Source organism: Pelodiscus sinensis, chromosome 9 (assembly GCF_052426305.1).
Source record: "Pelodiscus sinensis isolate ZL-2025 chromosome 9, ASM5242630v1, whole genome shotgun sequence".
Taxonomy (NCBI): Eukaryota; Metazoa; Chordata; order Testudines; family Trionychidae; genus Pelodiscus; species Pelodiscus sinensis.
Genome location: NC_143060.1, coordinates 49,402,014 through 49,427,077, shown reverse-complemented (window position 1 = coordinate 49,427,077; position 25,064 = coordinate 49,402,014). Strand labels below are relative to the sequence as shown.

General features: G+C 42.0%; 1 protein-coding gene across 4 annotated transcripts in view; it reads right to left on the bottom strand.

The window, feature by feature from the left end:
• KCNT2 (potassium sodium-activated channel subfamily T member 2) overlaps positions 1–25,064 on the bottom strand; it is a 322,338-nt gene that overhangs the window by 216,827 nt on the left and 80,447 nt on the right. For all 4 annotated transcript variants that reach the window (XM_075936723.2, XM_075936724.2, XM_075936725.2 and 1 more), the window contains exons 2-3: positions 18,089–18,168; positions 3,450–3,549 (exon numbers count right to left, since the gene is read on the bottom strand). In XM_075936723.2, the coding sequence (XP_075792838.1) occupies positions 3,450–3,549; positions 18,089–18,168 (180 nt within the window). The remainder of the gene's footprint in view (positions 1–3,449; positions 3,550–18,088; positions 18,169–25,064) is intronic.

Here is a 25,064-nt window from a genome sequence, read left to right as displayed (position 1 = left end):
TGAACAAAACCGGTCCTGGAACCAAACCTTGGGGCACTCCGCTAGAAACCAACCGCCAACCTGACATCAAGTAGTTGATCATTACCCACTGGGTCCAACCTTCTAGCCAGCTTTCTATTCATCCATTTATCCAATCCATACTCCCTTTACTTGCTGACAAGAATATTGTGGGAGACCGTATCAAAAGCTTTGCTAAAGTCAAGGTACAGCAGACTTCTGATAATCCAGCACCCTTGGGACATAGGTGGTGCTGGATTATTGGATATGTACCAGGAGGTACAATAAGGGGGCATACTCCCAACCCAATCCTCCTCCCCTCCCCGACCTTATGCTCGGGTCCTGGAGCTGCCGGTACAATCACGCGTCTCCTTCCAGGCACTGGGGCATGTGCGCTGAGCAGCAAGCTTGCCCTTTGTGAATCCATGCTGACTATTCCTGATCACTTTCCCCTCTTCCAAGTGCCTCAAAATGGATTCCTTGAGGATCCCCTTCATGATTTTTCTGAGGACTGAGGTAAGGCTAACTGGTCTATAATTCCCTGGATTGTTCTTCTTCCCTTTTTTAAAGACGAGCACTACATTTGCCTTTTTCCAATCATCCAGGATCTCTCCCGATTTCCATGACTTTTCAAAAATAATGGCCAAAGGCTCCTCAATTACATTTGCCAACTCCCTCAGTACCCGCAGATGCATTAAATCCAGACCCATAGATTTGTGTATGTTTAGCTTTTCTAAATAGTTCCTAACCTGTTCTTTCCCCACCAAGGGCTGTCCACCTTCTTCTTATATTGCATCATCTAGTGCATTTGTCTGGGAGCTGACCTTGTCTGTGAAGACAAAGGCAAAGAAAGCATTGAGTACTTCAGCTTTCCCCACATCATCTGTCACTCGGTTACCTCCCTCATCCACTAAGGGCCCTCTCTGATCACCCTCTTCTTGCTAACATGCTTGTAGAAACCTTTCTTGTTACCCTTCACATCCCTTTCTAGTTGCAATTCTGATTGCACTTTCGCCTTCCTGATATTTCTGGCTTCTCAAGCTATACATTTACAGCTCCACTGAATTCTTGAGATATACATTTATACCCTTCTCTAGTTATCTGCCCAAGTTTCCACTTCTTGTAAGCTTCCTTTTTGTGCTTAAATTCACCAAGGATTTCCCTGGTAAACTAATCTGGTCTCCTACCATATTTGCTTCTCTTGCTGTGCATCGGGGGTTTCTATCTGTGCCTTCAATAAATTCTTTAAAATACTGCTCTTCTGCACTCCTTTCCCCTTCATGTTCGCATCCTTCATGTTAGCATCCCAGGAGATTCTGTCCATCAGGTCTCTGAGGGAGTCAAAGTCTGCTTTTCTGAAGTCCAGGGCGTATATTTTACTACTCTCTTTTCTTCCTTTGGTTAGGATCCTGAAATCTCGTGATCACTTCTTCCCAGATTGTCATCCACCTCTACTTCCCCTATTAGTTCCTCCCTGTTCGTGAGCAACAGGTCAAGATACGCATGACTCCTGGTCAGATCCTACAGCACTTGTACCAAGAAGTTATCCTAAATATTCTCCAAAAACTGCCTGGTTGTCTGTATACTGCTGTATTGGTCTCCCAACAGATGTCAGGGTGATTAAAGTCCTCCATGAGAACCAAGGCCTGTGATTTAGAAGCTTCTCTCAGTTGTCTGAAGAAAGCCTCTTCTACCTCATCTACCTGATCTGGCGGCCTGGCAACACCAACCACAACATCACTGCTGCTGTTTGCACCTCTAAACTTAACCCATAGACTCTCAACAGGATTTTCTCCCTCTATATACTTGATTTCTGAACAGTCATAGTGCTCTTTTACATACAGAGCAAGTCCTCCACCTTTTCTCCTCACCTATTCCTCCTGAACAGTTTATACCCTTCCATGACAGCGCTCCAGTCATGGGAGTCATTCCACCAAGTCTCTGTTATCCCAATCAAATCATAATTCTTGGACTGGGCCAGGGACTCTAATTCTTCCTGTTTGTTACTCAGGCTTCTCGCATTCATATACAAACACCTTAGATGACCAGTTGTTCACCCTACCTTCTCCATTCTAATCAGGGGTCCTCCTTAGTTGCTCGTTCTTCTTTGCATTTTTTCCTGGTATCTGACTTTCCCACTCACCTCAGGGCTTTGGTCACTGCCCCCCAATGAACCTAGTTTAAAGCCCTCTTCATTAGATTTGCAAGCCTGCTCACGAAGATGCTCCCTCCTCTCTTGGTTAGGTGGATCCCATCTCTTCCTAACAATCCTTGTGCCCGGAACAGAGTCCCGTGGTCAAAGAAACCAAAGCCCTCTCTCCAACACCACCTGTGCAACCACACATTTACTTCCTCATTTCGATGATCCCTACCCAGATCTTTCCCTTCCACCGGGAGGATGGACAAGAACGGCACCTGCACTTCGAATTCCTTGATCCTTCTTCCCAGCACTACATAATCCTCAGTAACCTGCTCAAGGTCATTGTTGGCTGTATTGTTAGTTCCCACATGGAGAAGCAGGAAGGGGTAGTTATCTGAAGTTTTGATCAATTTTGTAAGACTCTCAGTCACATCCTGAATTCGAGCTCCCAGTGAGCAGCACACCCCTCGAGATTGCAGGTCCAGACTGCAAATGGATGACTCAGTGCCTCTTAGGAAGGAATCCCTGACCACCACCACCCGTCTTTTTCTTTTGGGGCTGGTGGTCATGGAATCCCTATACCTAGGACTACTCATCCCATGCCATCCAGTAAATGCTGTTCCCTACCGATTTCTTCCTTGGGAAGTCCCTTCTAAAGCATTCACCACCACAGTGCCTGTAGAAAGAGCCTGAAACCTGTCTTGAGGAAGTGACTTTCATCGGTTAATCATCTGTTACATGAGGACAAGACCAAATTGCATAAAAGTGACTTCTAGATTTGCAGTGTGGCTTGTCCTGAGCCAAGGCCACTATGAACTTGTAATCACAGGAAAAAAACCCGTGTATAGTTTGAAGGCCTGCTACAACTCTTGCTAGAATGGGGGTGATCTCTATTTAGCTTATTAGCATGGGTAGGTTCTCTTACTGTTTTAGTGTTTTCTCTGCTATGCTTTCTTAATAAAAATAAACAGAAGTTTAGGAAAAACGGTTGTTTAAAGACTGAAGAGAAAGCAACGCAGATCTACTTACATGATCTGACTTGCTAGGGAAATCACAGTGTAGACTGTAACACAATATGAGCAAATATACAATAAGCACTTTGAGTAATAAGGAGCAAAATAGTTTTGATTTAAGGAAAATCATGTTACATTTTCATTGGCTACTTTATCATAGTCAGAGTGGATTAGTTTTGCAATCATGCTGCACCACAACCATCTATAAACTCTAAAACTAAATCTCTGTTGGCAGAACATCACATCTTTATAAGCATCAGGTATGACTGATTTGTCTGAGAGGGCAAATAAAATTTTACCATCCATGTCCTTGTGTAGGATCATCAAGGAGTACTCGAATTATATATAAGAAGCAGCTCAATAACTTGAGAGAAAAATTGAACAATCGTATTCTGAGACCTGTTAGATAAAAGGAAAGAAAATACAAATTCAGTTTCTTTAGCTATTAATTCATGTTTAATGTAAAACTACTTAAAAGAAACAAGATATGCCTTCAAGTCAAGTTAGAGAATCTGTGATAAGTATTCAAATATTAATATTTAGATGTTTTTATGGAATAGCTTTGTATAGGGAATAGATTATTGTTGCCCAAATATACACAATATTATACAATATTAAAGTATAGAGAAAGTGGCACAAGTAAGCATCTGAAAGTCAGAAAATATAAAAATTAAAACTTGGCAAACTTTAACTCTACTCCGTTGTGTGCATACACAACTGCACTGCACACAAGTGCTAAAATATGGCAACCTAATATGCCATGTCTTCTAGAAACTCAAGCCCCAGTTAGGAAATGAGTTCCATGTGGGCAGATCCTCACAACTGAGCAAAGCCTCATTGAACTCAAAGGGGCTCCACATAAGCACAGCATTTGCTATTCCAAAGATCCAATTGAAGCAAATAGAACCATTGACTTAATGGTCATTGAATCAGTCTGAGCACATTGCAGCATCAGGACCAAAGATACACATGTGACTTTGTAATTAAAGACAGCAAAGTCTTAACTGCACAAATTTAATTTTTTTGCATTTAATTCTTACATTTAAAAAGTCTTCATTAATTATATTAATAGTTGCTATTGGCCAAGACTAAGGAGTGTAGAGAAACATTATTAGCAACCATTAGTAAATGATACTTTTCTAGACAGAGGATCCAGTCCTCAATTAGGATTCCCACAGTTGGGCACCTGTGGCCATGCAGAGTTCTATTGACTGATGTGAGCTTGCACCAATCTGGTTGCAGGATAATACTAAGCACCAGTCAGACATAGGATAACTGGTGTCTGTTGTTGTAAGCGAAGACCCCAGTTCTTCTAGCACTTATGCGTGTGAATAAGCCAATTGTTCTGAATAGAACCATTTGTATGTTGCCATGTATGTAGGGCCCAATTATGCTTTCCAAAACCATATGTGTGTGTTTGTGTGTATACATGCTTCTAAGAGGAGAGTATAAAATCCATTTATTGAGCATAACTCCCTCTTTCCCCTACCCAATGCTGGAATCTCCCTGGGTACTTTGGGGGAATTGCATTCAAACTGAATATAGTTAATATTTCTAAACATTATTCCTCTCTTCCCTCCTCCAAACAGTGCTATACTTAATTACAGAAATTCAGAACAGTATCTACTTTAACAACATAGAATCTGTGTATGAGAGAGACAAAGAAATTAAGAAATTATTATGGAGTATTGTTTGCTAATTAACTAGGGAGATACATACATATCATGAAGGTTAGATTAACCCATATTGATGCCTGGTATTGGTAAACTGGGAGTTAAAATCCCATCCTAAATTGCCAAGCAATCAGAAGGCCTACAGCTGTGACCAACAATTAGATGTGTCAACATTCATCTAGAGACTCCTGCTGTCTTATCAAAGTTAATTAATATCAGATGCTTGATTTCCCCAGAGTAGGGAGAAGAGATATAGCCCAAGGCTGAGGCATGTGAGTATTCACTGATGTGTTGTAACCTTTAACTTCTTCCTTTTTGAACTGTTTCTGAAGGAAAAAAATCTTATCTGAACTAACCCTTTGGGGAAAATCTGCATAAGTAGGACTAGCTTCTATGCCAGCTGGGCTCTTTTAAGTAGGCAAGCAGGTGAAGGAGACACAACCTAAATGGAGCTACTATAATTGGCTGGAAAACCATTCCTAGAGAGTAGATATCAGTGTTTCACAATCAGTCTGGAAGGGCCTGGATCAGTTTTGTGTCAGTTTCTGTTCAATATTTTCACGAATGATTTCATGAGTGTACTTTCTGTGCCATTAGATGAGTTTGTAGATGATACCACACAGGAAGGAGTTGCAAGTGGCTAGGAGGATAAGATTAAAATTCAAAATGATCTGACCAAACTGGAAAAACGGCCTGAAGAAAACAGCATGAAATTCAATAAGGACAAATGCAGAAGTACTCCACTGAGGAATCAGTTAAGCACACACAAAATGGGAAATAACGGTCTCAGACGGGGGTGGGCAATAAAAAGGTGGTGGTTCTCCAGGGTTAGCTCACTGAAGGCCACCGCCACTATATTTACCTGTGCCCCCACAGGTACTGGCAATTGTTGCTCCCTTGGCTACGGATCACCATTCCTAGCCAACAGGAGCTGCAGGAAGGGGCATGGACCAGAACAGTGCTTCTCCCAACTCCCACTAGCGGCTGGGAATAACAATCTGTGGCTAACAGGATTTATAGTTATGTATACCTGTAAATGTAGTGGAGATCGCTGGCAAGGGGTTAATGCAGATGGACTGGATCTGGCCCGCAGCCTGGTATTTGCCCACCTCTGCCCTAGGAAGCAATAGTGTAGGAAAGTATCTGGGGGGGAGGGGGTCTTTGTGGGTCATAAACTAAATATGAGTGAAGAGTGTAACACTGCTGCAAAATAGGTAGATATAATTCTGGGCTGTATTAGCAGGTCTGTTGTAAGCAAGACACGAGAATCCTGAAGATACTGAATGTGACTAGTAATGCTGCTATATTCTCCCTCTAAATGTAGTTCATTACAAAACTAATCTATGCCTGGATTTTTAAAATAAAACATTACACACTGGCACATGTCATGAGGAGCCGCTCTCCCTTGATGTGTTGGATTTATTTGTAACAAACAAGGATTTTAAAAAGTAGTCTTGTTACACAAATCATTGGGTTGCTGAGCACATTCCCATTGCTTCTTGATTTTTATCAGAGGCATCTTTCTATTCTGCCTACACATACAGCTGGCTCTGTTTAAATTCTATATTTCTAGGTAATTTCATTTGATCAGAACTGAGACTCTCTGGAGGATTCTATTAAGGAAGGAATCAGGGTGTAAAAATTAAGAAGCTTCATTGGGATGAGCTCTGTTCTTGGTAGAAACACCAAGGCTGTGTCTACACTGCACCCCTTTTCCAGAAAAGGGATGCAGATTAGACACATCGGAATAGCAAAATCTGCAGGGGATTTAAATATCCCCCACGGCATTTGCATTTACATGGCTGCCGCTTTTTTCCAGCTTGGGGATAAGCCGGAGAAAAGTGCCAGTCTAGACGTGATTCTCCGGAAAATAAGCCCTTTTCCGGAGGATCTCTTATTCCTACTTTTGCTATTCTGATGTGTCTAATCTGCATCCCTTTTCTGGAAAAGGGGTGCAGTGTAGACACAGCCCAATATTTTGTACTGGTGAAATGTAGGATTTTACATGGACTTGTTTGTATGCAGCATTCAAATTCTGGCATGGGCAGAGTGAAAATGCATCAGTGGAAAGACCCAAAATCACTACACAGACCTGTCAGCTCCACTGTCTCTGGAACAAGACAGGCTGCTTTGCAAATGGAGGCAGCACACAAAGGCACAAGCCCTTTGCCATCCCCTACCTCACTGATGAGCCTGGAATTGGCTATTGTAGCCACAGATAGAGGCCAGCTAATGCTTTCAGAAATAAGAGAAGAACACAGAAAAATCAGTGGTTCTTCTTTGTTGGCAACCACTAGTATCCAAAAATGCTACAGAAATCAATGAAATATTAAGAACAAATTAACCACAGAGTGGCATCATGGCTCAGAACTGCCAGCGGAGTGAGCTGCTGGTTTTTACTCCTGAGACTCCTCTCCTTATTCTAGCAATCATTAACAATCATTTAGTCTAACCATTTTCTTGTGTATTCAGGATGACCATGTTTGAATACCATTCTAAAACTACTGTTTGGAGTTCTTCATATATAAATTAAACTGGTTGCTTGTTTGACTTTCTCTTTCAGTTAATCGGGTTTTGTGGGAGATTATTGTATATGTGATTAGTAAGTATTTCTTCCAGTTCTTGGAACTTGGAATTTTAGCTATTTCAAGATGCTTGAGTCTATTGTTTGGTAAATATTCCCTAAATAAGCCTATCCCAGAGTCCACTTGGTATAGTTAGGCATTTGAGTCCCCCTCTTGTTTATTACTATGGACTTCTGTTAGGGTATGTCTACACTAGCCCCCTAGTTCGAACTAGGGAGGCTAATGTAGGCATTCGAAGTTGCAAATGAAGCCCAGGATTTATATATCCTGGGCTTCATTTGCATCTTCCCATTTTTAAATGTCCCTTAGTCCGAACTCCGTACTCGCGGCTACACGCGGCACGGAGTAGGTAGTTTGAATTAGGATCTCTAATTTGAACTACCGGTACTCCTCGTGGAATTAGGATCTCTAATTCGAACTACCTACTCCGTGCTGCATGTAGCCGTGGGCACGGAGTTCGGACTAAGGGACATTTAAAAATGGCGGCGCTCAGGAAGATGCAAATGAAGCCCGGGATATTTAAATCCCAGGCTTCATTTGCAACTTCGAATGCCTACATTAGCCTCCCTAGTTTGAACTAGGGGGCTAGTGTAGACATACCCTAATAGTGAAACAGAGGGCTTAGTTCTCCAATGTCTTATATATTGAATACTCAACACATTCCATAAGAACGTAAGAACGGCCATACCAGGTCAGACAAACAGTCCATCTAGACCAGTATCCTGTCTGCTGACAGTGGCCAATACCAGATGCCCCAGAGGCAGGGAACACAACAGGTAATCCTCATGTGATCCCTCCCTGTCACCCATTTCCAGGCAAACAGAGGCTAAGGACACCATTCCTGCCCACCCTGGCTAATAGCCATTGATGGATCTAACGTCCATGCATCTATCTAGCTCTTTTTTTAACCCTGTTAAAGACCTATCCTTCACCATATCCCCTGGCAAGCAGTTCCACAGGTTGACTGTGCGCTGAGTGAAAAAAAACTTAATTTAAAAAAAAGACAACAACAAATGGTCTGGTAGCACTATACAGAATAACAAAACATGGAGATGGTATTATCAGCTTTTGTGGAAACAGCCCACTTCTTAAGTTAACTCTGGTAATCTGAAGAATTGGGCTGTGCCCACGAAACCTCATGATACTATCTACATGTTTTGTTAGTCTATAAAGTGCTACCAGACCATTTGGGTTTTTTTTCTGTGACAGACTAACTCGGCTACCCCCTGAAGCTTTATTTTTGTTTGTTTGTTTGTTTTAAACCTGCTGCCTATTAACTAGGTGACCCTGGTTCTTATATTGTGGGAATAAGTAAATAACTTTTCCTTATTCACTTTTTCCGCATTGGTCATGATTTTATAGACCTCTATTATATTCCCCCTTAATCTTCTCTTTTCTAAGATGAAAAGTCCCAGTCTTTTTAATCTCTGTTCATATAGAACCCAATCCAAAACCCTAATCATTTTTGTTGCCCTTTTCTGATTTTTTTTTTAATTTTAACACCTAGGACTACTAGTCATGAACCAGGACTTTGTGCTATAGAAACACAAAGAAAAAGGTAACCATCTGTGTAAAGTAGGTATGAAACACTACTCTTCTCACTGAATACAGTTTTACATTCTTTGCACAGCACTAAATGGCAAATCACTGTTTAAAGCAGTAAAGGATCAGAGCCAGATTTATTCCAATATGTCCAGGTGCTTATAGTTAAAACACATTTTCTAGTACTAAATTCCTCTGTTAAATTATCAAACTGTTTTTTTTTTATTTGAAATGGGTTACTAGTTTTCATTCTTTCAGTTCCTTCAAATATTACTGTAAATCCACTATTCTTAATTTCTCTTTGAGGTTAACTTTTTAAATTTCCATTTTAAATGTTGTCAGCATCTCAGCATGGTTTGTCTGACTGGATTTCAGTTTTTGTTCTCCTATTGCTAAACAGATTGTCAAGTAACACATTTGCATGGAATGTCTTTAGCTATATTATTTTGACACTAGTGTCTAACATTTATATTCAGCAACATCAATCATCCACTATTTTATCCAGTTATTCATTGTTTTGAGGAGATGTGATTATAATTTCATTGTCTCTGTTACCATGGTACCACTGGCTTAAAACAAACAAAACATTTGATAACTATGGTCCACAATCTGTTTATTTCATTAAGCAACATAAATGAATAAAATGTTATTGTTTTCTTAAGAAGAAGCTTATGTGTATAGAATACCAAATTGTCCTGCATTAGTATTGCTTGCGACCCAGGCTTGGAATGCTAAAGTCATAACTTGGCAGATTTTGTAATACTCCACAGACATTTTTGGAGACTGTAGGTCAGATTTTAAATGAGGTAAAATAACTTAAATGATGTTATAGCAATTTATAATATTTGAGGTTCAGGCCTTACTCTTTTAGCATTGTCTGTAAGTATTCCTTTAAATCTTTCATTTGTATCCACATCTTTCATTTTTGTAGCTTAGTTGCATGCATTGGAGCAGTGAGTTAACTCATTTGGAGTATGGCAGTTTTGTAAAAGTTTCAGATCTTATTTCAAAACGCAGCAATAATATGCTTCCTGGACATGGATATTTCATTTTTCCCACCCCCACTGAATTAAAGCTTCATCTGTTTTTCTCTCTGCGACTTGTTTTAGGGTGTGATCTTAAACTGATTCATCTTGGCAGGTACAAGTAAGTCACAGCAGCGTGTCATCACTTCCCTGTCATTATGTAGCTGGCTGACACTCTGTTCAGTATTTATTGTAAAACTTTTCTTAAGTGCTTGCATTTTCTATGTGGAAATATCGGTAACTACATTTTAGAGCTGTGTGAAATATTATGATTTTATTTTTGTCAACTGGCAGAAATATTTGACAAATTGAAGCAGCTCTGAAATTGTTGATGCATCAATCTCTGAGTACTGTATATCATTTGGTTTTGGGTAGCTAGTATTTTGTAAAAAGTTCCTACAATTTTTAGTTGTATTTTTGGTCACATAAGACACACACAATTAATCAGGGAATTGGAACTGGTAAAACCTACTCCATGAAGTCTTAAAAGTTAGTAGCTACTATTCAGAGGGATCAGATGCAATGTTCCCTGTAAACTGTGCGCTTGTCTACACTGTAACCTTCTTCCGGAAAAGCTTATGCAAAGGAAACATGGAATGGACTATCGCTGCACTTCATTTGCATAAGTAATGAGTAGCCGTTTTTGCGCAAGAGGCTTTTTCACAAAAGGGAGCTGTGTAGATGGCTCCTTTTTTCACAAAAACCCCCTCTTGCGCAAGAGCCGTTCTTCCTTATTTTTTCAGAGATTCGAATACTGCTCAGCTGATTAGCAGAGCACCTACAGCTAGGATTTTTGTTTCTACTGGTGATGCACATTTGCACATGCATCAGTACATATAAAAATGTATTCTGTACACGGATGGAAAATATTAGAAGGATGTATTTTGTGCATGCTCTCTGGGTATGTCTACACTGCAAAGTTAATTTGAAATAGCCGTTTTTTCGAATTAACTTTAATAGCATCTATAAATGCAAACCGCTATTTAAAATTAATTAGAAACAGCAGAGCACTTAATTCAAATTTGGTAAACCTCATTCTACAAGAAGTAATACCAAATTCAAAATAGCTATTTCGAATTAAGTTCTGTGTAGACACTTAATTCGAAATAGGGGGCTTCCAGCCCTTCCCAGGGAGCCCTGGTGGCCACTCTGGGCACAACCAGGAAAACTTACTCTCCTCTCCCCAAGTCCTGGAGCCATTAAAGGGGTAGACCCTGGCCACAGTGCCTGTGCCAGCTCCAAGCCTGCCAGCCCAGAGCCAGCAGTGGCCACTGGGGCCCCGACCCAGTGGCCCCAAAACATAAGCCAGCAAGTCACTGGCAACCAACCCTCCACCATTCCCCACGAGCAATCTGCTAGCTCCCAGGAGCCTAACAGGCTGAAGAAGGTGGGCACCTTTCTGGTCCAGGGTGGAGATCATGGACCTTATTCAGGTTTGGGGGGGATGCACCCAATGTCCATGATCTCTGCACTAGATGGAGGAATGAGGCTGCCTATGGCAGGATAGCTGCCAGCCTGCCCACCAAAGGCCAAATGCGAACCCAGGAGCAGGTTTGCATGAAAATCAAGTTGGTCCAGCGAGACCCCCCAACCCTGAGCCCCTGAGCTTCCCATCCCCCTTCTTCCCCTTGCTTCCCCCTTCCAGCTCTCTCCTCCCAGGTTTCCCCCTCCCCTCTCCCACCCTCTCTCTTTCTCTCTCCCACTTCCTTTTCCCAGTCTCCCCAGAGGTTCATCCCTCCCCCCAGTTTTGTTCAATAAACCCAGTTTCTATTTTTGAACATACGTGTCTTTTGTTTGACATCAGGAATGGGGGCTAGGGAGGGTTAAGTGGAAGAATGTGAGGGAGGAATGGGGCATGAGCCCCCGGTGGGCAGGACAGGGGTGGCTCTGAGGGCTCTACAGGGTAGAAGCTCTTCCACAGGGCCTCCTGGATCCTGACAGCCCCCCGATGGACCTTCCGGATGGCAGTCTGCTGCAAGTACAGCCGGGCTGATGGCAACGGCACCACGAGATGCACCGGCGTGCTATGGGGCAGCTCTGGCTCCATGTGGCCGAGTGCTGTGGTGTCCCGAGTATGGGCACTCAGGGCACTCCATGATAGGACTGCTTTGCTGTCCCTCATTGAGGTAGACAAGCAAGCGGGGAACCCTGTGAATTGTCTGTCCGGGATGGAAGAGATCAGGGGAACGGGAGAGAACCAGCGGGAAGCAGGGCTGATCGTGAGGGGGTTGGGGAAAGAGGGGCTGGCCAGAGGGGGCACATGGGCAAGTCTGGCTCCAGGGATTCCATCCCGCCCCACCCCCAGCTCCGTCCCCTCCCTCTACTGTGTAGTTGTGTACTGTCTGGCTGGTAGACATACTCACACAGTGTACTGATACTCGTGATAATAATAAAAACTTAACTAGAAAATACCTGACATTTATATATCCGGTATTTTCTCAATTTGTTTCCTGGACAGAAAGCTCAAAACCGGACACCTGGCAACCCTAACAATGAGTAGCAGGATACTGGTCTTTCCCACCAAAAGACATCAATACAAGCGATTGAGGTTTGCTGGGTTTATGACAGGAGGCTGTTTGGTTTGGTTTCGATAAGAACTGAGACCCTCATGGCTTGGTAAGGGAGGTTAGCTAAGCAGATTGACTTTGGTGCTTTTTATGATTTCCATATCCCTGCACTGATAATTTAATTGTGAGGAGACTTGTTTCCTGAGTGTGTTTACAGTAAACACTTAAACTGGAAATTTCATTTTTTAAATTTAATTGTAGTGTACAGATCATGAGAACCAGTAATGCTTTGAATATGCTATAGCATCTTGAATGAGATACATAACCATTCTATCCTCACCCTCAGACTTGCTTCCCTGATTCCAACTATTTAAACTAACAGCTCCAAGACCATGTGATCGTAGGTCCTTTTGTGCACATCTGGCTGCACTTCTGTGGACAGCCAGAAAAGAAGAGGAAAAGGTCCATGACTATGGAAGAAGTCCACAGCATGACTTCTACATGCTATGGTAATACTAATAAAGTGCTGCCATTCCTTCCATTTATATTCAATAGAGCAGTAGTTAGCAGTGGCGTAGCGAGGGTGTTATGTACCCGGGGATGAAGGCAAAATTTGCGCCGCAACCCCGCCACTGCTGCCATGCGGCAGGGCCCCAAACGTGGCACACAGCTAAGCCTGACCGTAGGGGGGTGGATTTGTACCCATGTCTTACCCCAACCCCTCCAATTTGGGGCTGGGCTCTGCATGCACTAACCTTCTGGCAGAGGAAGAGGAGGGTCAGGCTGGGGGCAGAAAGGTGGGGAAGAAGTGGCTCCAGCCAGCGGCGGGCAGAGGAGGAGCAGGTGAGCAGAGGGATGACAGTAGGAGTGGAGGGGAACTAAATTGGTGCCCCACTAGCATGGCACCCAAGGCCAAACCCCTCCTCCCCAGTGCTCTCCTCACTACACCACTGTAAATAATCTACCTCTTAGGATATTTATTGTTTAAAGAATTACTTATTTTACTAACTACAGACAAATATAAATTGTAGTTTTTGTGGTTTACATTCTGCTAAATATTTTTTTCTCTTTAATTTGTTCATATCCTGTTCTCATTAGGTTCATGTCTTTTACATAAAAAATGTGAAATTTTTAAAATATGTAAGTTTTATAAAACACAACAGAAATAAATGTTATACAACCTAAATATGAATTTCATCACTATATTTCAATCAAGCTTTTAAAACCACTGTTATAGTAACTTGTTGCTTTAATGAATAAAAGGTAAAAAAGATTGTGAGCATATCAAATTTATTGTAAACAATCTGTAAATGCATCCTAACTGCCTAGTTACTTATCTAGTTAACCTATTTTTTTCATACTATTGCACAGCGATAAACTACATGAGAGTATAAATGTAAGAGATTAACTTACCTGTTAAAATAACACTCAGAAAACCTTTTTAAATAAAACTAACACACCACACAAGAATCACCTTCACTTTCTTGAAGGCACTTGAAGCAATAAGTAGCCTAAGGCTGAGGTTACTGTATTTTGAAATAGTGCATCCACACTACAGGGAAGCCTCAAAATTAGGCCGAGGCAGTGTCCATTAAAGTATTTCCGCAAAAGAGTGTCTAGATTGGCACAGATGCTTTTGCACAAAAAGTGCTTTTGCGCAAAAGCATCTGTGCCCAGTATAGATGCGTTTTTGCGTGAGAAAGCTCCGAAGGCCATTTTAGCCATCGGGCTTTCTTGCACAAAAAATTAAGGTGTCTGTCTACACTGGCCCTCTTGAGCAAGTATTCTTGCGCAAGAGGGCTTATCCCTGAGCAGGAGTGTCAAAGTATTTGCACAAGAAGCACTGAATTCTTACATTAGAACTTCAGTGTTCTTGCCCAAATTCAAGCGGCCAATGTAGACAGCTGGCAAGTTTTTGCGCAAAAGCAGTTGCTTTTGCACAAAATCTTGCCAGTCTAGACGCATCTTCTGGGTGAAAATATAGTCTTTCATATACATATACAGGTTGGACCTTCCCTCCCCCCCCTGCTGCTAGCCCTCTCCCTGCTCTCCCCCAACTAGGCTTCTTGGCTCCCCCCACAGTGCAGCTGAGCACCCCCCCCCCACACACAACCCAGCCAAGCCATGCACCCGTTCCCATTCCACGCCCATGCAGCCCAGCTGAGCCGTGCTCCGACTCCTGCGCCTCCCCCAGCCCATAGCCCAGATGAGCCTGCTCTTGCCTCTCCACTTCCTGCAGCATATTGTGACTTTCTGATCCATTGTTGGACCAGAGAGTTCCAGTTTATAGAGGTGCAACTTGTACATATATACATATATTCAATACATTTTTTTAGTCACTTACTAAAGGGCTGGGGCAGCAGTTGGGGTGATAAATGCAGGCTATGGGAGGGAGTCTGGCTGCAAAAGAAGACTCTGGGTTGGTGTGGGGGATGGGAGCAGGGGTTCCTGGCAGTAGTTACTATGACTCCCAGGAAGTGGCCATTCAAGTTTCTGTGGCCCCTAGGCTCAGAGAAGCTCCATCCACATGCTGCCATTATACCTGCAGGCACTGCTCCTGTAGTAGCCAATGAGAGCTTTGGAGCCAGTACTCCATGTGGTGCTTCTGCCCCTTTATGCTGGCTCCATAGCTCCCATTGGCTGGGAACTACAAACAATGGGAGCTGCAGGGGTGGCATTTGTGTGTGAGAGGGCAGTATGTAGATGGAACCTCCCAGTGATTAGGAGCTGCAGGGACCTAGCAGCTGTTTTTGGGAGCTGTGTGGAGTCAGGATAGGTGTACTCAGTGCTTTTTTATTAAAAAAAAAAGTGCCAGTACTAGGGTTGCCAATGGGGCCAAAATGCAGTCATGGCCCCCTTTAATTGCCGTGTGTCCCTAGCAAGCTTCCATCTGGCTCAGTGCAAGTGTTCCCAGTGCCGCTGGGGGCTTTGCTAGAGAAAAGCAGTGAGTGCTCCCAAAAAAAAAAGCACTGGTTGTGTTGTTGATCAGTGTCGCTAGGGTTCCTTTTTTGACTAGGCATTTTGGTTGAAAGCAGAATGCCAGGCAACCCTATGTGTGTGGCTTGAGGGGTGCGGGGGGGGGGGGGGAAGGGAGGGGATAAGAAAGTTAGACCACTTGTATTTAGCTGTTCAATAGGGATTTAGCTATTCAAGTCTGAGTTCCCTAGGTCTTTTTTGTTTTGTTTTGGTTTGTTTTTTTTTGTTCTACTTCATAATACACAATAGTATTCCTGAGATGGAATCTAAGTCCCAATATACTGAATTAGCTGCATTTTGTGATACTTTCCTGTTTTAATTATAATTGATTGAGGTGCCTAAGTGTAACCAACACCTGGCAGATTTGAATCTGGGACCGCTGGAGCTGAGTATAGAAGCCTCTACCCTCTGAGCTAAAAGCCAGCTGGCTCCCAGCCCATGCTGTAGAGGTCTCTTGGTCTTAACTGTTGCTGTGGTCTAGGAACCACTTGCATTGTTCAGTAACCACATGAGGTGTGTGGGTTACGTAAGCACTCTTGAAAATCCCAGTAGGTGCTTATCTGCATCTTTAAGTGCCTAACTACCTTTTAAAAATCTGTTTGCAGTGGTGGTGTTGCTGTGTCGGTATCAGGGTACTGGAGAGATCAGGCAGATAAGGAAATATCTCTTTATTAGTCCTACTTCTGTTAGTGAAAGAGGCTAGTTTTTGAGCTACACTGAGCTCTTCTCCAGGTCTGGGAAAGGTTGTCAGCATGTCACAGCTAAATCTTAAATGGAATTGATAGTTTAACACAGTGGTCCCCAACACGGTGCCATGGCGCCTGTGGGGGCATTTGTGTGCTCCCGCCAAGTGCTGGGGGCTGGCCTGGCCCTGGGCACGTGGCGCATGCATGGTGCCGGAGCCAGCCCCAGGCGCATGGTGCACGGTGAGCGCTGGCCCCGGGAGCACCGTGGATTGGCCGCCAGCGCTCTGGGCGCATGGCGCTTGGGGGGGAGCGCCGTCCCCGGGCGCGCGGCACTTAGAGGGGGCGCCGGTCCCGGGTGTGTGGCACTTGGGGGAGGGGCGCCGGCCCCTGGCGTGAGGCTATGGGGGGGCCGCCTCCAACGCGCAAGTGGCCCTGCCCTCTGGCGCCCATTGGGCGAACAGCCACGCCCCCTCGCGCCCGGCAACCTCAAATGTTTGGGGACCACTGGTTTAACATGAGGCCGTTAACATACATTCTAAGAGACCACTTAACCTTAAATGTGACTGGTATGCTAAACGATCTGTTCTGCATTTTGCTGTAATTCTGAGCTCTTTAAGTTTGGAAAAATTACTTAGTGTAGGTTGAAAACTTATCTCTTTCACCAACAGAAATTGGTCCAATAAGAAGTTATTACCTCATCCACCTTGTGTCTCTTTAAGTATCTAGCCTCTTATCCTTTTCTTATGTCATGCTAGGATTACAATAATCTTTTACCTGCCCATTGCCCTGTATCCACCTGAGCTGTACTCAGGTACTTAGGGCAAAATCCATTTCCCCACATGCACAAAGCCACTGCAATCTGGCTCTGTATGGGTAGAGGGCTAAAGTTAGTGAAATCAACAATTCTACCACATGGGGCATTGGTGTTCAGTTACCTTTCTCACACGCAGCCAGCCTATATGCACACTGGTTTTATTTCATACAGGCTGTTGCATGGGATTTGCAAATGACTTGATGAATATACAGGTAAAAGTCATAGCCCAAGCCCATTCTGGCCTTCTGTGTTGGCCTCTGGAAGTCTGATTTGGACACTGGTCACAGCATGTACGGTCTGCATCTTACAAGGCCTTTCTGGCCTCAGTTTTGTCCTGCACGGAACCTATGTAGTGGGGAAAATCTTGCCCTGACTCTCCATTCCATGAATGAATTTGAGATTTAATAGAGACCCAAAGTTGTGGATACCCAGCAGCATAGAGATCCTCCACATGGCGTGAATATCTCCCCTGTACAAATTTGGTGCTAATTTTCAAAGCTGAGAGGAGATCATTGCCTGTTTTCAAATGTGCCAATTTGAGTGAAAAATCATCTAGGTCCCATTCAGCAAAGCAGCTAATGTGCTTTATCAATATGGATAAACAGCTGAATCAGGGCTGGATGGAAAAAAAGATTACAAGGCAACTTAAATTAGTTTTTATCTGAAATACCATGTCCCAAAACTCCTCAGGAGCAGATATGTCCTTTCTAAATTATTTTTCCAACCTAGATAGAGTTAGAAAATTCTTTTAAGAGGTATTTGATAAAACAAGTTGGAAATCCATATGCCTCTAGAACTTTTCTTATTTCTTCAGGAAGCTTTTGATAGCTCATCAAAACACACTGACATATCAGATCAATGGAAACTAGACAGTCTGAAGATATTGTAAAAATTAAAGCCAGTCAATAAATAGCTGTCCCCAACAAAATGAAATATGGTGTTTTTGGTTTAATTTCTTACATTTTTTGAGAATTCATCATGGAAATCTGTGGAAAAACAGACTCTGCTAATGTCCTAAGGATGAAAGCTTGGCCCCATTGAACTAATTTCATGCTGACTTTAATGAAGCCAAAATTTTTGTCCATACAATTAATAAATGCATGTAACAGAAATAAATCAAAACTGCTTACTTGATCTTTGGTTTTTGATGAAAAATAGCTTCAGTCTCTCTTTAAATGTGTTTTCATTCATATAAAATTCAACTTGTACCCTAAAACAGAAAATAGAATATTAGAATTAAACAGTCAATCTATTAAATGATTATCTGGGTATATTTGCACCACAAAATATCAGCATTTTCATGTTATTTCTCTTGACATTTTTCTTAGCATAAAATTAGAGGAACATATTTAAGCACTTAGAACAGATTGATTAGAATTTCATTATTGTTGTTTGCTGCTTTCAATAATCTCCCTCATTTCTTTCCTGAGCTATGTCTACCCAGGAGCATTATTTCAGAATAACTAACGTTATTCCGAAATAACAATGAGTGTGTCTACACTACATGTCATTATTTTGAAAGACTAGCAAGCTGGAGGACTTCTTACTCTGACTCCTGTAACCCTAATTTTATGAGGAGTAAGGGAAGTTGGAGGAACAGTGTTCTTCCTTCAATTTCCTGCTGTATAGACTGCGCCAAAAGCTGAATTAAGCTATTTTGACTTAAGCTATACAAATGACATAGCTCAAGTTGCGTGTCTTAATTCAATTTTAGCCCTGCTGTGTAGGCATACCCCTGATGTTTACATTTTTCAATTATCTTCTAGTGAGTACTTCTTCTCCACACTGTTCCCTCCAAACCATGATTTTAGCTGGCACTCAAGGGATTCGACAAAAACAACAAGGCCCTTTTTCCCTCTCCTTCCCGAGGAAAGGATCAGAGTAAAGAAAAAAGTGAAAGGTGATAAGTCTCTTAGGCAGTTTTTCTATCTCCCCTTTGGGGTTTGGCTTAGGGTGCGTCTAGATAGCATCCTTCTGTTGGAATAAGCTATGCAATTTGCACTACGCAAATTGTGTAGCTTATTCTTAGTCTAAATCAAAAGAGCTTATTTTGAAGACAGCACCAAACAAGGGTTACAGTGATGCTAGGGTTGCAGGGATGCCAGAATAGTGCACTCGCTATTCCCGAAATAGCAGGCGCTTTTAAAGATGCGGCGTTGCTATTGTGAGATACTTCCAATATCCCGAAAGACCAACACAGTCTACATGTCCCTTATTTGCAGGTATATTGTTTTTAATCAGCAGTTGAGTTTGACTCCAGCCCCAGATCTTGCTCACTCTTGCTTTATATCTGGTCCATGCTGTGAGTTCTAGAGCTGTTGTCCTCTTTTGTTGCTCTGTGCATATCGCAGTTTATCCTAATCACCACATCTTCAAGAAAAAGACTTTTAATTTTTAAGCTTTCTCCTTCCAAACAGATCTTACAGGTAAGTGCATTTCTTTAGTGCTGTCTGTGCCTAGGTCTTATTAGCCTCTTCTCTACTAGATGGAGGGAATTACCCCTCATCCCTCAAATTGGAAAAGCATCCTGGTAATCTCCATCTCTGATTTTTCTGTGAAAAGCAACTGGCATTAACACAGTCCTTTCCTGCCTGGTATTGCACTCTAAAATTATAGGGTTGTAGCACCAAGTACCATTACATTATTCATTTGTTCATGTATTTCATGGTATGGAACCAGCGTAAGGGAAAATAGTCTGTGAACAAATATTGGGGCTCATTCAGTCACTAGTGCTCTCTTTTCAGTAATTGAGTATTCTCTAGGGAAAAACTTCCTGGTACAGTATACATTTGGATGTTCCCCTTCAAAGTCTTGTGAGAGCATGACACTTAGGCTGACATCTGGAACATCTATGTGCAGTATGAATTTAGCAAGAAAAATCAGGGCTGAAGAGCACAGATGCCTGGCATAGCTTCACTTTCAGTTCATTAAAAACTGTCCTCCCTGTTCCAATCCCACCAGCTCTTTTTTGGTTGGTTTACCTTTAATGAGGTTTGTCAGGCAAGCATTACACTTCCAGTAATAAATTGCCAGACTAAGAAAACACCTCATTTGCCTCTTCTGGGCATTCAATTAGGGCCCCTGCCTTGTCGATTACTAGTTTTATGATTCTGCACCCAACTTGGTCCATCAAATTGGGTACCTCAGACACAACTAGTTACAACTTGTCGGGCTAGCCCTAAAACCTGCATCTTGACAGGTTTTTAGCCCTGCCTTTAATTGCTGCAGGTGGGATGCCCTGGTAGGATTCTGAATAACAGTGTAGACATTAGCTTTCTAATGGTGCCACTTCAATAGTATCCTTAAGAAAAGCATGCCAGATGTTTAGTCAGGGAAATAAGGGGAGATTACATCGCTCTTTAATAATAAAGTGCTTTTCTTCAATACTGCTGTTAAATTTTTTAACAGGAGACATATATTACTTGGTTGTGCCATGCAAAATATACATTCTTTATCTTTGATGAGTTTTTCAGATGGGTAAATAAAGCTATTAGATGAGGGACTTCCATTTAAAAAGGAACACTGAGTTACTGATCTCTTGACATGGCTTAAACGAGTCTCACATCTTTTCAGAAAAAAAATCACAATAGTCAATTGCAATGAAACAATAACATGATAACAGTAAATAGTGATATAATAATGAGGAAAGAGACTGTGGGTGCTAATCACTTTCCTATCAGCTGCCATTACAAATCTCTCTGATAGGCTGACAACATCTGTCTACTTCTCCTTCTCTTTCCCTAGCAACCACTGCTTTGAAGCAGATTGGGATTCCACAGTGTGGTGGTTTCCATGGCAAAATGGATTACAAATGCAGCTCACTTGTACATTCAACTTCCTCTTATTTTTTTAACTGAGGTAAAAACTAAAAGTGAGTTCTACATTAGCAGAAGCTGTAGTGCTATAGCTAAATTTAATAGATACATATAGTGCATCTAATATATATAAAATATATAATGCATCCTATATAAATGTTGACTTATGCTTACAGCAGAAAAAACAGTAACACAGACTTCCAGAGAGAGAGCCATTTGTCGGGCATTAACTAGATTATATAAAATACTTAAATGAATGATTTGAGAAGAAACTCATTTATATCAGTTAGAGCAGAAATATCATGGTAGAGTTTCATACTCAGTCGTACATTTCTTGGTTTTTCAAAATATGAAGAGAGTACTTTCTGCTTAAATTTTTGTGGCGTTCTTATTTCAAATTAAGAGATACCAATATTATATGTTGGCACTTAGTATATTGCTTTAACTCTGAGAAGTACAACTGGGAAATGAATGGTTGTGGTAAGGAGCAAAGCTACACCATTATCTACAATACTGAAACACTTCAGTATCAAAGAGAGGACCTAACCATGCCTATTACAATTGCTGCAGTCTCCTGAGTTTACTCTTTTTTGCCTGGAATTATCTGCTCTAGTTAACATAGATCAGATAGCAAACGCCTGCCAGGAGAAATATATGATCTTCTTGAGGAGCACATCGGAAAGCAAACAATAACCCATCTTGTCATTCATGATGGCATATTGCTTTTACACCATACAGGAAGAATGAAAAGCAACTTCTGAATCACCAACAGAACTTTTTAGCACCTAGCCTTTCTCTAGAAATTTTCCATTCAAGCATTGATCAGACTGAGCCTACTTAGCATAAGAAGCCTGGTTATTAAAAGAGTCATTATTATTTATTTTATGGCTGTTTGTCTTTTTAAAAAATGAGAATCAAATCATTTAGTTGTAGGGTTTTTTTCCCTTTGACATAGTGCATAATGGTGTTTATGTAGCAGGACTGTCCCAAAGTGCGTGTTTTAGAAAAAGATCACATCTTGATTTTAAAAATAATCCATGATTGGAATCTATTGTGACCTTTGGTAAATTATTTCAGTGGTTAATTACGCTGTATTAAGCTTATGCCTTATTTCTAGTCTGAATCTCTTTATCTTCAGCTTCTAGCCATTGGCGCATTTAATACCTTTCTCTGCTAGATGGAAGAGCTCATTATCAAATATTTGTTCTGCAAGTTGGTACATTTAGATCAATCAGTCTACCCCTTAATCTTCTATTTGTTAAACTAAACAGATAGACTCAAGGAGCTCAATATCAGGCGTGTTTTCTAATCCTTTAATGGTTCCCGTGGCTCTTCTTTAAATCCTCTCCAATATTTCAGCTTCCTTCTCGAGTTATGGACATCAGAGCCAGACACTGTATTCTAGGCATAATTGCATCCATGTCAAATACAGAGATAAAATCTCCTCTCTAGTCCTACTCAAGTTTCCCCTGTTCAGTCATCCAAGGATTTCATTAACCCCTTTGGCCATAGCATTGCCCTGGGAGCTCACATCCAGCTGATTATCCACCCAATCCCTAAATCTTTCTTAGATGCATGTAAAGCAGAGCTACTCAACACGTGACATGCAGGCTGCATGTGGCCCGTGGTGTGCTTTGAGTTTACTCAGGGCTCAACATAAGGCACGTGGGTGGGATCCTTTAAACATGGCCTCCTCTGGGAACATGCTCCACAACAGCGAGGCATCTCCCAGGAGGGGTGAGCACTGAAAGATGCAAGCAGATGGGCTGGCAGGAACAGACAGATACAGGGTGTCAGCATTTCTAGCCCCCAGGGAGGAGGTGCTGGGAGCACCGGGGCACTGTGGAAAGTGCTGGCTACTTGGCCTTGTGGGCAGAGCCTGAGAGGTGCTGACTGGCTCACACTGACATGTTTGGATCCAGCTCCATGGCTGGGCAGCCTTGCCTCCATCTCACATGGAGTGACGGACTCTCGCGTTAGGACATCAGCCCTGCTGGGAATCCAGGCTGGGGCTCCTGGGCACCTGTCTTTTTTTGCCTCTTGTGTCTGGTCTGACTCACCCAGTTCCTGGCCCACCACAGGTGGCTTGAAATCTTTTCTTTTTCAGTACAAACACTCCAAGAAACACACAACCTGAAGCTTCAAGTGAAACACCCAAAACATTGGTATACAATTTTCTTTGTAATAAGAAGCATTAAAAATGGCAACAAAGAAGAGACGCTTGTTGGATGAATACAAGGTTTTCAACCCTATTTGGATGGAGAAATTCTCTTTTGCAGAGATACATGGAAAAATAATGTGTCTTCTTTGTCAGAAGACTATCATTAAAGAAAACAAACCTGCAACAGCACCATGAATCTTGTCACTCTGAGTTCAAAGACTTGTATCCACATGACAGCAAGTTAAGAAATATTAAGATACGTTCCTTACTGGAAGGTTACTATACTCAACAAGATATGTTCCATTCACAAGTTAAAGACAGTAATGCCATTACAGAAACCTCCTTCAAAATGGCTTGGTACATAGCTAAATCAAAAAGATATTTTACTGAAGGTGCTTCTTGGACCACAGGGAATCACTTTTTGCAGAATTTAAAGACAAAAAGATATAGTTAAACAAATATCAAAACTGCAAGTGTCTGATTCAACTGTAGTAAGATGAATTGAAAGTATTTCAGGCTATCTGTTTTCTAAACTGCTAAAACACATTGAAAGGACTGAGTATTTCAATCTGGCAATGGACCGATCTACTGATTGTTCAGACATATCTCAGCTCATAATCTGGGTGCGTTTTTCAATGGCAAAAAGTATGTTGAAGAAATGCTTATTCTGCTACCTTTGACAGGTCAAACTAGGAGAGAGGACTTTTATTCTGCACTGATGGAATTTTTTTGAAGGACCAGGAAAATGCATTGATTTGAGGAAGTTTACTTCCATAACAACTGATGGCACTCCTTCTATGGTTGGAAAAGAGAAGGAACTAATTTCTTTGTTGAAGAAAAATCCACAGTTTCCAGATTTCTTTTCATATCATTACATTCTGTACCAAGAACAGTTATGCAGAAAACTGAACAGAGGATTTCTCCAGAGAACAATGGATAGTGTGACAAAATTGTCAACTTCATTGTTGCAAATGCCTTGAAACAGACAATTCTGAGATTTAGTTGAGGAGTACGAAACACAGAATGGTGACATGACAATGCTTGCAGCAGAAGAGCTGAGGAAAAATATTAGATTGGTTTATGGATCTACTGCCTGCTATACAAGTGGTTTTGGAGGCAAAAGATCACCAGGATTTACTGTTGTGTTTAGACGAAGAGACATTCCTGCTAAACGTGGCTTTTCTCACTGATATGACACGCCACTTAAATGCACTCAATCTGAAACTTCAAGGCAAAGAAAAAAAACTGCCTTCTCTCATGTACGATGTTTCTGCATTTGAAACAAAACTGGCCCTATTGCAGATCAGCTTCATGAGAAAGACTTGACTTACTTTCTCATCCTCAACTCGCAAGTGACACTGCTGAGTGTACATGCATCTTTTTTGCCTGATTTTTTTACAGAGTACATCTCAGAGCTGAAAACCGATTTTTTTCCCGCTTTCTAGTTGTCAAATCCCTGAAGACAATTCTTGAATTTACTGAAAATCCATTTTCAGTTGAGGAAAAGACAGTCTCACCTTCAGCAGTGAGATTTGGTGTTCATAGAATCACAGAATAATAGAGCTGGAAAAGACCCCAGAAGGTCATCAAGTCCAGCCCCCTGCTCTAGGCAGGACCAATCACAACTAAATCAACCCAGCCAGGGCTTTGTCAAGCCGAGACTTAAACACCTCTAGGGATGTAGACTCCACTACTTCCCAAGGTAACCCATTCCAATGCTTCACCACTCTCCTAGTAAAATAGTTTTTCCTAATATCCAACCTGGACCTCTCCCACCACAACTTGAGACCAATGCTCCTTGTTCTGCCATCCGTCACTACTAAGAACCGTCTCTCTCCATCCTCTTTAGAACCTCCTTTCAGGAAGTTAAAGGCTGCTGTCAACTTTTCGCTTCTGCAGACTAAACAGACCCAACTCCCTCAGCCTCTCCTCACAGGTCATATGCTCCAGCCCCCTAATCATTTTGGTTGCCCTCCGCTGGACCCTCTCCCATGCATCCACATCCTTTTTGTAGTAGGGGGCCCAGAACTGGACACAATACTGCAGATGTGGCCTCACCAGAACCTAATAAAGGGGAATAATGACATTTCTGGATCTGCTGGCAATGCTCCTCTTAATGCAACCTAATAT